We start from the raw sequence: 14415 nt of genomic DNA, 5'->3' as shown, positions 1-14415 counted from the left end.
TTTATGCACAATTTTCAAAGTGGTGACACAATGCTCATATGTCCAAAATCAAAATAAATTAAAACCAAGAAACAAATTCTGTCCAAAATCCAAAATATCTTGGAATGTTGACACAATGCTCATATGTATTCATTGCTAATATTGAGAAAAGATATGTACAAATACTGCCATTTTGCCACTCCTTTTACGTGGCAAATAATATTTAACTTGTCAAACATTGCATCACTAGTTGATACTTAACACTGTTAAGGACAACCCAAAATCAGAAGGAAGGAAAACAAAAGATGTAAAAGAAAATTACAAGTGAGAAAACTCTACATACAAACAAACACCCCTCAGAATTAGGGGTTAAGGTAAAAGGCTCAGAACACATCAAAATTACCCAAAAAAAAAGCTCCAATTTTCTCTCTTCCTTTCGGGGTAAATTGTTTGGAAACTAAGTAAAGAAAAGGGGGGATGTGGAAGGAAAAATCAAAAGTAAAAAAAATGATAGAAAGCTCCTACTTACGTAAGTTAAAAAGGTGTCCTACTGACTCTTTGCAATTCTGGTTTGGATTAGCAATCTGCTTATGAAAGGTGAAATAGCTGCAAGTAATGCCTTGGGGCATTCCTCATGCGGAAGATGGCCGCACCCGGATATTGCAACCAGCCTCTGCATCGCAACAAACATAGCAACATCAGCAACACAGGATAGGTAGTTGTTTAGTGAACAATACATTTAATTAAGTAACAAAACCCTGAAACAGGCTACATTCTGTCCAGACAAGAACATTGTTTTGAGGTGAACACTCAACAAGGAATTTAGCAGAGTTTGTGTGAAAGAATTTAAATTTCTTGAAAAAACTACAACTCGGAATAGAAAAAGAATGATATGCCAAGAAGATTGCCCATCCTTGGAATATTCAAATTTTGAGAATAGAGGATAGAAAAAGAATGATATGCCAAGAAGATTGCCCATACAGAATTTACAAGTTTTGAAGCCATGGCCTGAGAAGATTTAAGAGAAATATGGGAATCTTCAGCACCGGCAATGACCAATACCGGCATCTCTTCAACAGCATTTAAAAGCGATGTCGCATTCTGTGGTGAAAGGATTGTTTCATGTGACAACCTGCATATTTCATGAAGTGCTTCATCCCAACCCCCTACACATAGTGGGGCCTGATTGAAGCAAGATGAATTCAGCAAATCAAATAGGTAAACAAACTGAAACTTCAAACTAGTAGATATCTTGCAATTTCAGGAGCCTAAAAAAAGCTACAAAATTTTCCTCATAGTAGTTGTGTGTTAGTTCTTATGCTTATAGAACTGTAGTAATACAGATGGAAATTGCTCTCCCCTTGTTTTTCTTTCAATTTTAAGGTTTATAAGTTAGGCAATCACGGAGACTTGTGAAAATCAATCCATCCAAATGCAGAAATTTGTACTTTTTGTCAATGTCATCATTCTGCATATGTGCACTAACCCTGGAACTTTTATGCTTTTTGGTTTTGACATGGTTTCTTTTGAAGAAACCCTTACTCATTTTGCAACATAGACCATTGTTTCAAAAGTAAAATGAATACAGTTGAGACTCCGATGCCCTGATTCTACAACATCTTCTCAGATTTTCTCTCATTCATATGCAAGATAACAATTCTACTTTTAATTTTGCAGAACATATACCTTATAAAGGTTCAAAACTTCAGTTGTTAACTTAGTTGCATCATACCAAGCACGCCTATTCACCACTTGGGTAATTTCTGTTCGGAGAAGCGGACGAACTAAGTGCTTCTTCCCAAGTGAAGTGCGCAAGAGTATCCTTGCAAAGGCAGGGACAACTTCTCTTGACAAGCTAACACTTAGCAAAACAACTGCTTTGATTTTAATCTGGGTAAACCACCAAATCAACAGAGGATAAACAGTAAGAACCGAGCTTAATCATTTTAAGCCATTCCTACTAACAGAGATGAAATGGGTCATAAACATTTAAAAGAATATCTCACAAAATGTTAAGCATATAATTTGGAATTTCAATGAGAACTAACACTCCAGTATACAGCTACAAATTTGTGAATATCTAACTTAAACCTCATGTGCAATATTCTGTTAGTTACATCACAAATAAAATCTTTAGACATTACTCATCAGGAACCAATAAATTGAAATAGAAAATCTGAGAAGAATAAATAACTGAACATTTTTCTCTAGGTGTATTCTTCCAAATTTAATGATCTTTTAATTGTGTTATATTCCAGTAAGTCAAAACCACAACTACGTTTCTTCAAACATCAGGAACCAGTCTATTAAAACAGGAAAGCTGACAGGAATAAATAAATAAACATCCTCCCCTCTAGATGTTTTCTTCTTGGTCTGTTTACTCTCCATGTAAAATGCCACTCCTTTCATTGAGCAAAGAAGGACTTAAACATACCAAGGTTTAATTTTTCTATCCTTCTTTATTTGGATTCATTAGTAAATATTCATGGGGGTTTACCTACCTGACATAAAGTTGTCAATAGAGGTCAAATTGGCAAAATGATGCTTGTAATAAAACATATAGAGAATATCTGAGACTCCTTAAAAAATCTCCACAATAAAACAACCAAACCAGTCCCTTCTACAAATTACTCTTCCAGGCTCAACACAAATGGAATTCCTTTTTGTTTATTTGACAATATGCTGTTTCTGACAAAACAAGGTTTTATTATAGGCAGCCCTAAGATTTTTCTTATTTCACAGATGAAGTAGCTATGCACCAATAAAAGCACCAATGAGTAAGTGAAACATTAGATCAAAATACTGGATATAAGTAAAGATAAATTTTGTTGTCTAAATCATCCAGACTGATAATATCATGAAAGCTCACTCACGTTGAAAGAATTCATTGAGGCTTGGACTTTTTGTGCGGCCTTCAAAGCAAGCAAGCCTCCATCATCATGGCCAACAAGCACCACTGAAGAAAATCCCATCTCATAGCAAAAGGAAAGAAGCAAGTCAACCTGAAAATAACAGGTCATTAACTTCATATACAAAGATACAGAAAGAAAGTCCTTAAAAACTCAAAAAGATCTTCTAGTATTTTATGTGTAATGTAAGCCCTAGAGCGCTCATAAAGAACTGTTTATAAACATGGCACAAGCAAACAATTTAAGGCATTTAACTTGGTAATTCATCCTCAGCACCAGAAATGCAGCTCACTCACAAGAACCAAGTAACATTTAAAAGAGTGCCTAACCAGACCTGAGTTTCGAGCTTGTAAGGATTCGGCAACTCTTTTCCCTCCCAATCCCTTCTGCTTGGCCTAGAAGTCAATCCCCAGCCAGGGCGATCAAAAGCAGCAACTGAACAACCAACCTGGCGAGCAAGCACTCCCATCACATGCCTCCAAGAAAAGACTCCCCCTCCAAACCCATGCACTAAAACAATGCCAAACTGGACATTTGCCTCTATATCTTGCTCTAAAGTCCCAGAGTTCAAATGACTTGTCTCAGCTTGTGCAATTGAATCCTCAAGGCTTAAAACAGGAATATCTTCAGAAAGAACAGGAGAGTTTGGGGAACCATCCAACAATGGAGCATAGAGTGAAGAGCTGTGGAATTGATTGCTATAGCTTCTATGAAGATGGTTATATTGCGTCTTTGGCAACACACTAAGTGCTTGCCTATCAAACTTTAGCTTTCCAGGAGTTACTTGGGATGTAGAACTAACTTTAGGTTCTAGAAAGGTAGTGGATGACAAACACCTAGGGGGTGAACCAGGAAAGCAGAGCTTGTAATGAATGGTAACCCCTTGCAATTTAATGAATAAACTATCTAGGTCAGCAAGTAATCTAACAGGGAGTTCCCCTTCATCGCGAGATTGCCCAAAAGGCTTTCTCCTTGTTTCACTATCGCTTTTTGGAGTTCTCCCTGCAGAGGGAGTGGGAGATCGGGGAACCTTCTGAAAGCCAGAGAAAACATTTTTGCATGAAAGAACCTGCAATAACTTGAATGTTACTACAAAAAATAATATCAATACGAACCAAAAACAGCTATAAAGGGCACTGCAGTTGCATTAGTCTAAGCTATGTAAAATCAAACTACTGGCTTACATCTCATGGAATGAAAAATACATTCAGTTGTACTTAGAGAAACAATAAATATTTGTATCACTTATCAAAAATAAGAAAAACAATAGAAGTTTGAAGATTAACAGCTAAAACCACTGAATTTCAGTTTCTTTCTCAATAAATTTAGAAAAAGAATAATCAAACTTAAATTCATGGAAAAAGATAACCAAATCTTTTGGAATCCATTTCGTTATTGCTATTTGCCGCTTAAATATTGTGCCCAAAATAATTGCTAAAAAACAAAAAGATAAAGATAATGATAGAAAGCAAAATCACTATAGACTAAACAGAAACAAGCGACTAAAATGCAAAATTAGTTCTAACATAAGTTCATGTTATCGTAAAAAAAAATGCATTTTTATTATGCAAAAGAATCATTAAAAGATTAACTTCGAATAGTTATGAAAAAAAATTAAAGCTAGCTTTTTGAGTCAGAAAGCAAAGTTAATTGTTGTTGAAAAGAAACAAAACAAAGAAAAACTTTAATTTCAATATATTACGTAAAATCATGCATTTAGTTGTCGGAAAAAAATCCAAACTTTAACTTATCTTCTGGATTTTGCCTCTGGCGAAAGAAAGGAAAAAAGAAAGAGTAGCGAAAGCAATAACGAAATGCTACCTTATGTAAACAAAAACACAAAAAAAAATTGAAACTGAACCAGGAATGAAAAGCACGAAAACTTACCGCTTCGGGGTCAACTCGATGAAGCAAAAGCTTTCTTCTTGCTCTACAACTTGTTCTATACGCAACTACAGTGTGACCAAGTGCGAAAACTACCGAGGAAAGAAACAAAACAGGCATCCCCCATGATTTCTTCAAATGAAGCCTTTGCTTTGCAATGGAATAAGCCGGCGATGCCTCTGCATCCGCCCCTGCCTCTATTTGAGAAATCACCGTAAAAACACATGCTTTAACCGAAAGTACGAGAATCGAAAGGAATGAACATAAAGTAACCGTTCCTAAGTATGATCCATGGGATAACGCTGGACCGTCACACAACGAATATACACCTGCCAATTATAACCCAGAAAACAAAAGAATGAGAAATTTTGAATTAGCAGTTTTTTTTTTTTTTTGCTAAAAAGTTATTAAAAATGGAATCGTACAAGTTATGATTATAGATCTGAGGATGGAGACGAGAGGGATATCAGTTAAGGAGTTTTTGAAAGCATAACGACGAAGGTGCTCGTGGAAACTGTAGCACGTGACGCACGTGAAGCTTGAGAGTAAAAGGAAAGGGACCGCGATGTCGCATATCGCCACCAGCAACGGCAGAGACGAAGCTAGAAGTGACGCCAACATCGCCACCATAAAAAAAGCCGTCCGTACGATCCTCCTAGCTTTTTCGACCACCATCCAAGCTCTCATCACCATGATCGAAAATCCCAATCGGACGGCCACGATATACTCTCCCAGATTTGAAAAACCAAAACAAAAGAAAAGAGAGAGAAGTTTGTTTTAGAAAACAATTTTATGTTGGAGTTGAAACCTTGAAGAAAACCGATTCAAATGCCGGATACAATGGTGGTCTATCGACCATCTTCCGACTGAGGAAAAGTTAAAACTTTCATTCAATTCACGGGTGCCGGATATCGTCGTCAGTCGAAACTCCCATCAATTATAGGCTCTTCTTTTTTCTTTGTTTGCAAATTAAATCAAATATTTTATTCTTCCTTCTAATTCAGTTGGGCAGTATAGATTGAATTTGCCTCTTCTTTTCTCGCTTTGTTTTCGTCCTCCTTTCTTCTTTGGTTTTCTCCCCTTACCCTTTTCGTTGTACTTCGTTTTTTATTTTTTTGTTTCTTTACTGGAATTTGAGTTTTTTTTAGTGGGGGGGTTTCTTGCTTTATTTGTTTAGTTTGTTTTTATTTTTTATAATTTAAATAGTTTAATTTTATTTAAATAAAATATTTTCAAAGTTATATATTTTATTATTATTTAAATATGTAATTGAATTAACATAATAAATTAACTCGACTCAATCTATAAATTACTAAAACTACCTTATACATTCTAAATAAATTATATCATTACAAGTATATTTTTGTCTTATTCTTATCTTTAAAAACTAATAATAATAAATTGTAAATTTTAATATTCAAACTCATGCCACCAAGTTTTATGAATATTTTTACTATTTCAATCAACTATTTATTTTATTATTTTATATATTCAATTTTAATTAAACATTGTTTCATCCTGTTTTATTTGTTTTATTTTTATTTATATGTTTATATTATTTTATTATTTAAAGTGTGTAATTTAATCGATATCACAAATTTTAAGATTTGAACTAATGTTAATAGTATCAGTAAGACTTTTTCTTTATCACTTTAATCAAGATTTTATTTTAACATTTTATATATTTCAATTTCGTTACACAAACTATTTCCCTCGTATTGTTATATATTACATATGTGTTTGAAGTACAAGATTTTCTCTTATTTGAAATAAGTTTCTAATAAGTTATTATTTTATATATGATATAATGACAAACATATTATGAGTTATCAAAACTATAAGAAAAAAAATAGTATCAACTATCAATGATCAAAATTGTACCAAAATTTATTAAGTGTTTCGATTTAATCGTTATTAAATTTTTAGATTTTTTAAAAAATTATAATTTAAGTTATTTGATTTTTAAAATTTATAATTCTTAAAAGATATATTACTTTATAATTTTAAAATGATTAATTTATTAATTTTTTCTTAAATAGATTAGTGGTTGATTAATTAGTAATACTAACTTAATTAAATATTTTATAAATAATATAAATATTAAGAATTAAGAATTTTTCTGAATATAAAATAAAACAATCGTGTGAAAATTAAGAATTAAACTTATTTGATACAAACTGAAAAAAAAAAATGTATTTGATGCAACAAAAGTAAGTTTACTGCTTTTCAATGATAAAGTTTATAAGCTAATTTTATTTTAGCTTTTTAATGATTTTAATAAATTAGTATTGATGAATGGCCTTTTCAATTTATTAAAATATTTAATATATAAAATTAAATAATAACAGTGAAATGACAACTTTGGATATACGCATTTCAATAATAATACTTTTAAGAAAATACAATATTTAATTTTTATACATATATATATATATAACTTAATTAAAAATGAAAAGGTACAACACATTTAAATAACAATAATAATAATAATATGTTAATAAATAAAATAAATTTATAAAAATTTATATTAGAATTAAATAAGGTTGTGGTTTATATTGATTATGCTAGAAGTTTAAAATGCATGTAGTAAATTAAATCTTATCAATTATTATAGTATTATTTGATTAAAATAATTATCAATATTTGTTATTTTTAAAATTAAGAATTCTTAATGATTTCTAAATTAAATAAAGTACTAATAACATATTTTTAATAATAAAACATATTTTAATTTTTAAATTTATTCGATTAATTCATAATAAAACATTAAATAATATGTATGATAATAAAATATATTATAAGTTAGATTAACTTGTGAGTATATTTACATATATGATTGAGGTAATAAAGCGTGCATAGTAAAATAAAATGTGTAAAAAATTACAATGAAGCTTTGGTTTAGTAGTAAATTTAATATTTTACTAATTTAATTATCATGGATTCTAATCCCATTATATCGATTTTTTGTTTTAAATTAAAAAAAACTAAAATACTCTTAAATAATATAGCTTGTTTTAATTACATAATGGCATTTTCATAATTTTTCTAACTTAGTTGGTGACCGGTTGAAGGTAATATCAACTCAATAAAACACTTAATAAAATAATAAGTATAGATATATAACTGATAGAGATAATAAATTGTGCATATTAAATAAAATGTATAAATTTTGGCCAAAAATTAAAATTGTATAATTTACATTGAATCTTTAATTGAGTGGTAAATTTAAAAGTTTATTAATCTAATTGTTGTGGGTTCAAATTTCATTACATATATATTTTTATTGATTTTTATTAAAATAAAAATTTTAAAATACTCTAAAATAATAATATTTTGTTTTAATCATGAAATATTATTTTTATAATTTTCCTAATCACGAAATATGACAACAATTCAATAAACTACTTAATAATTATTAGTATAAATAAAAAATATTATATATTATAATTTTAACAAATCGCATGATTGACTCGGTAATAAAATTTTACTGTTTTAAATTAAAATGTTAGTTTATTCTAGTTAATTATCGACAAATTTGTTAATCCTTATAATAGGTGATTCTATTAAAAGGATCGTAATTTTAAAAAGATGAATTTTAACAAATCCGTTTAGTTCACTTGTTAAAAAGTAATAATTTTAATTAAATAGATAATAAACTTCATAATTATGGGAGGAAATGATGATTAATTGAATAAAATTTCTTAATCTGACACCACTTAAGTCCGGCGTGGATTTCTTTTCACTTTCATTTCCTTTCTGTCGACAAGTTTCTTCGTCAGTTAGACTGATTTGCCCTTTCTAGAAAATTATGTTTCCAAGTAAATTATTTACATTTTTGCTTTATTTAAAAAATTAAAGGCCCACTTTATAAATTTTTATTATTATCTCCCTTATAGTTTGAAAATATTGAATATTAATTCAATTAATATTGATATTATTATCAACACATTAAAATATAAATTTGAATATACTTTACTCGTATTTATTTTTAAATTTAAGGATTGAGAAAATGTTATAAGTAGGCCTGATCATGGTCGGGTTGATTTGATGAAAAATTTTAGATATTTTTTCTAGACTCAAGATTGGATCGATCAAAAATTAGTCTAAAATTCTGTCCAAGCTCGGTCTAAAATAAAAATGCTAAATCTGAGCCTAATTCATTTGCCCTTATATTACTTTTTATTATTATTTTATATAAAATAAGTTTTATAAATATAATACATTAAATGCATTAAAACATTATTTTTATAATAAATGTTTTCAATAAATTAAAAATCTATTTTAAAAATATTTATACTTAAATAATATTAAAATAGTTGGAACTTAATAATCAAATGCCTCTAAAATAGTATCAAATTTAATAATAAAATAAGAGTTATACAATATTCAAATAATTACAATAAAATAGTAGCAAAATGATAGCAAAAGGTAGTAGAAAAAAAAGTTTGGTTGATTCGGATCGGATCGGACTTGAGCAAAAAATTCCTACGCGAGACCTGGCCATTAATAAAATGAGTTTTATTTTTGTCCAAACCCGTTTTTTAGTTTATATATTTTTTAGTAATTTTAAGCATTGTATAAAAAAAAATTTTAAGTACTTTATTAGACCATAAAGACTTTAAGTAGATAAATTTCTCTACGTATTTAATGAATCAAACCAGTTTAAGTAATTCGAATTTTAATACTTACTACGTGATACAAAGAAGGCAATTCACTATTAAGGTTTTTTTTTTGGGGGGTTGGCTTACCTGTGATCGAATGGGTTCATTCCATGGATTTTGTATTGTTGCTATTGTTGAGACTTTGCTTTTTATATTGTAACTCATTTTTTATGAATGAATCTCATCATTTGAGAAAAACAAATCCTAATTGTTTATATCTGTTCTCCAGTTTAAATTTATTTATTTTTATAAAATATAAAATTAAATTACGACAAAATGGTGCATGAAATTAATTTACTGTAAATAATAATATATTTTGTTTCTTTAACTTCGTATAATAATTAATATATATAAAAGTTGTTTATTAAAAAACAAAATAAATTTCAAACAATATTTTATTTAACCCATTTCACAAATAACCGCGGCCGCATGCGCCGATTTCTGAACCACCCGCATCTTTTAGGCGATTTGTTTCGGCGTAATTGCCTACTTCGTTCGCTGTGCTTCTTACTCCATGTGCATTTCAATTTTACAAAAATAATTAATTAAAAATATTGATATTAGAGCCCAATCAGTGTTTGATTCTTCATTATAAGGTATGTGGTTTCTAGAAATTCCCGCTTGATAACATGCGGGAAGAAAGTTTTCATATGATAATTCACGTGACTGTTTTTCATATAAAATTTGATTCAATTAAAATATTATTAATAAATTATTTTAAAAACACAGGTTAACAAAAACTTAAATGAATATTAATCTTTGACTTTTTTTTTTCTCCCCCGTCAATCTCTGACTTTGAAATATGCCTTGTCAAATTATTTATTTATCCTCACTTGTTTTCATTTATTGTTCCTGCTGAATCCCAACAAATTTAAAATCAACCTCAATGTAAGAAATTTTAATTAATTATTGGAGAATTATAATATATTTTAAAATTTTTATTAAAATTTACAACGTTTTAAAAATATTATGATTGAGAAAATAAAATAAAATAATTTTTAATTTTTAAAATCTTTATGTGAAATATTAACCAACTACTAATTTTTATATTATTTAATACTTTTTATTGTATTAAATTTTTTCTGTTTTTAAAGTTTATATCTATTTATCTATTATATAGAATATAGAGAGAGAGATAGAGTTATAATGTATATTGACTATAATTATAAAATATATTTTTTATTTTTACTTACTAAAATTACAAATTATAATTTAGTGTAATTATTGGAATTTTTAACATATAAAATGTTATTTATATAATTAGTTTAAAAATGATAATTTAATTTTAAAATTTATTTTCAAAAACGTGTTATTTTAAAAATAGAATTCAATTTAATTTATTAAAACATAATTATTTATACTAATCCATTATATGTTTGTTAATAAATACGGTTTTACAAAATGAAATTTTAACAATTATGTTATCAAAAATATTTTAAAATTTGTTATAATTGAAAACGTGGATATGTATAAACAAATATTAAAGTATTATTTTTAATATAAATATTTATTTTTATGCAATATCCTTTTTTACCCATAAACTCCTTCAAACTCAAACAGTGAAAAAAAGCACTCAAAACCATATCCTTATGGTTATTGTAATTATAACTGTGCCAATTTAGCTAAAGTTCAATTGACTTGACATAAATATTAAACTATTTTATAAAAATAAAACATTAAACTAATATTATTTAGTTAATTATTTTATATTTTATTTAATAATATCTTAATTAAGTTTGTTTTTTATTTTATATATACATTGGCTAATATAAATCTTAATTAGTTTTTAAATTTATTTTAATTAATTGTTTTTATGGTTTGTTTTAAATAATGTTGTAAATTATTTGGGAAGTTGTGAAATTTTTAATCAAAACTGTATTATTAAATAAAAATCTGTTTTGATTTTAATAACAAAAATGTTTTATTTATTTAACATGTTTAAATATTTTAAATTATCTTTAAAATATTTCAAAACTGTTTTTAATTTTAACGTTTTCTTAATATATATATTTAAAATTTGCTCAAAAATATTCTTTAAATTTTTTGCATTTCAAACATTTTTTCAATATATACTGTTAGTTATGATGTGAACTTATATTATATTTTAAATAGAAGTAAAAGGGATTGGATGCTTAGTGTAAGAAAAAAAAAGAAAAAAAATAATAAAAAAAAAGACTGTTTGTGGAATCTTGTGTATTGACTTGATAATTAGAGTATTCATCGTCTTAAGTGTGGTCTAGTTCGAGTCATGTTAATTATGTAGCTATTATGACCTTGTTCTCTTCTTATAATTCAAAAAAAGAAAAATTCAATCTCGAGTGATTAAAACAAATTTTTAATGATAGTGATAAAATTGTAAAAAAAAATCAAAATAAAATATCTTAAAAATCTAAATTCTTTGATTCATTCTCTGCTCAAATTGGATTGAAAATTTCAAAAAAAAAAAAATTCCTTTTTCTTACAGTTGGAAGCAAAATTTGAGAGTATAATAAAATATTATAAAATTTTTAAAAATGATAATCTCAAAATAAGAAGGTCAAAAGAAACGAGACTTTTGCCAGCGGTGTATGAGACAAAAGGGTGACTGAAAACATGAAAATTCGGAAGACGTAAAAAGCCGACTGCTGAAGCATGACAATGAGTCGAGTCACCCCCTACCCTATGCTCATCCTATTTGCTCTTCACAATAATTTTTCCTGTTCATATTATTTCTCATATTATAATCGTTTTTTAATGAGATTTCAATATATTTATTTATTCCTATCACATGGTATTATTTTTAAATAATGGTATTTGTATTGCTTCCCACGCTCACCTGCTGATGTCGTAATGGGCCCTTTATTTTGGTCCCATTTCACATAAAGTTCCATACATTCAGATTCTTTTCTCGTTCAAAGTATTGTTTGTGAATTATTATTTTATCACTTTTAATTTTTAAAGTATCTCTATTTTGCCATTAAACCAATAGTTGGTTAATTTATTTAAAGGCGAAATTACAAAAAAATTTAGGAGTAAAAATTAAATTGTAATTTTACGATAATAAAAATGTAATTTTATTGTTTTAATAGTTTATATTTTTATAATTTTTTAAAAATTAAATTAAATTTTATATTTTTAAGAGGATTACAGACAATTTTACATTTATTAATTTAAAATTTTAAAACACTTAAATGTAAAATTTTTATTTTAAGGAACCGAAAACTTGCCAGCACCCCGATTTCTCCCCTCTATATATATTAATTCGATTGCAAATTTTAAATGCATCACATAATAATTTTAATTTTAATTTTTTTACAAATTTGATTTGAGGATTTTTTTGGGGGAGGTGGGGGGATTATTATTGTTTATTGGATTATGTTGCAGCTTAAGCTCAATCATGAAGTCTTGGATTCTTTAAATGATTCAATTATCAAATTGACTATAAGGCCATTTCATTTGTCAAAAGAAATGCAGCATTATTTGAGAATTATTACGTGACTAATTGTTGTTCACATCAACTCTTATCTACTTTGTTTTTATTTTTCCTTTACAAATTGTTTTCATAGTTTTTGCACAGAAAGTTAATTCCCAATATTGAAATTCCTATTTTTTCTAAAAAAAAGTTTAATTTACTCACAAAAATATCTTCAAAGGACATTAAAAGAATATGTTTTACACACACAATAATAATAATAATAATAAATACTTCAAAATAATAATAACAGAACATATTGAAAGCATTTATATTTGATACATAAGTGTGGGATACAATGCTCTATTATCCAATCTAAATGAAGGGGGAAAGCAATACCCAAAGGTAAAGAGGATGCAGTTTTCTTGTTATTCTTTGTGAATTTATATAGAAGTTGGTACAGCTAGAAGACCTACAAGAATGGGTTGTACGGTATTAATAAAGATATATTGTCACACTCTTCTTTCCATCATTTTGCCTCTTACTCTAAAACTAGCCCCTCCACTAGTTATAGTTTAATAGTAAAGACTAAGGAGGTCCACTTTAAGTTAATTTAAGAAGCATTATCCTTTTATTCAATTAGGCCCTACCAAATTTTTAAAAATCTTTCTTTTTTTTATTAATATTCTCCCTTTTGCTTTTTTTTTTTTGGGGGCGGATTTGCCTAGTGAAATGATTTAAAAATTTTAAATGAAGGTAAGGGTAAAGTTGGAACAACATTTTTAAGGGATAGAATGAAATTTTAATTTTTATAGTCTATACTTTTATAATTTTTAAAAGATTAAATTAAATTTTTATAAATTTAGGGGGCAAAGTGTAATTTTACTTTTACTAATTTTAAATTTTAAAATTTTTTAAAAGGCCTAAATAATAATTTTTTATTTTAGGGGGGTCCGACCTCTATTAGCTCCCTTAGCTTCGCCTTTGAATGAAGGTGAAAACAACAAATAAAATATTAGAAACACTACATAAATCTTGAAAATTAATAACCAAACAAAAAGTTAACAATTATATATAATATATATTATTTATTTCGATTAATTAGTTAATTACCTAATTTCAAACCAAATTAACTGATAATTAAAATTTTAAAAAATTATTAATCGACTTCCGACCAAACTAAATTCGGCCACCAACCGATTAATCAAATTAAATCGGTTCGATCTATTAATTCGATTTTAACCAAACTATAAACACTCCTAGATAATCATAATTGATTTTTTTAATTCATTTGTTCATTTTGTTTATTATTATTATTATTATTATTATTATTATTATTATTATTATTGTAATCCAAATTTTAAAAAATACGCATTGAAAAGTAGAAATAATCAAATTACAATTTCATCTCTTTAAAAATTATAAAAATACATTATGACTTTTTAAAATATTTATAATTCAATCCTCTTTTATAAGTTTTCAGCTTTAATCCAACCATTTAAAATAAATTAAAACCTAAGTCAGTGCATAGATCAAGTGGACTTTCCCTGAATCCCTGATAATATTGTCAAGCACCACAGAAACAAATATC

At 27.3% G+C, this 14415-nt stretch overlaps 1 protein-coding gene across 1 annotated transcript; it reads right to left on the bottom strand.

Annotated features, from left to right (window-relative positions):
* Positions 1 to 107: 107 nt before the first annotated feature.
* LOC108489917 (uncharacterized) lies at positions 108 to 5941 on the bottom strand. The gene is made up of 7 exons (XM_017794662.2): positions 5198 to 5941; positions 4776 to 5101; positions 3223 to 3957; positions 2853 to 2981; positions 1666 to 1869; positions 961 to 1161; positions 108 to 652 (listed from the first exon to the last, which is right to left on the bottom strand). Exons 1-7 carry the CDS (start codon positions 5463 to 5465, stop codon positions 527 to 529), a joined length of 1989 nt encoding a protein of 662 aa, XP_017650151.1. The 5' UTR covers positions 5466 to 5941; the 3' UTR covers positions 108 to 526.
* Between the last annotated feature and the right edge of the window lie 8474 nt (positions 5942 to 14415).

Source organism: Gossypium arboreum, chromosome 5, assembly GCF_025698485.1.
Source record: "Gossypium arboreum isolate Shixiya-1 chromosome 5, ASM2569848v2, whole genome shotgun sequence".
In the NCBI taxonomy this organism is placed as follows: Eukaryota; Viridiplantae; Streptophyta; class Magnoliopsida; order Malvales; family Malvaceae; genus Gossypium; species Gossypium arboreum.
Note: the sequence above shows the minus strand (reverse complement) of the source record. Positions and strands in the feature narration are given on the sequence as shown.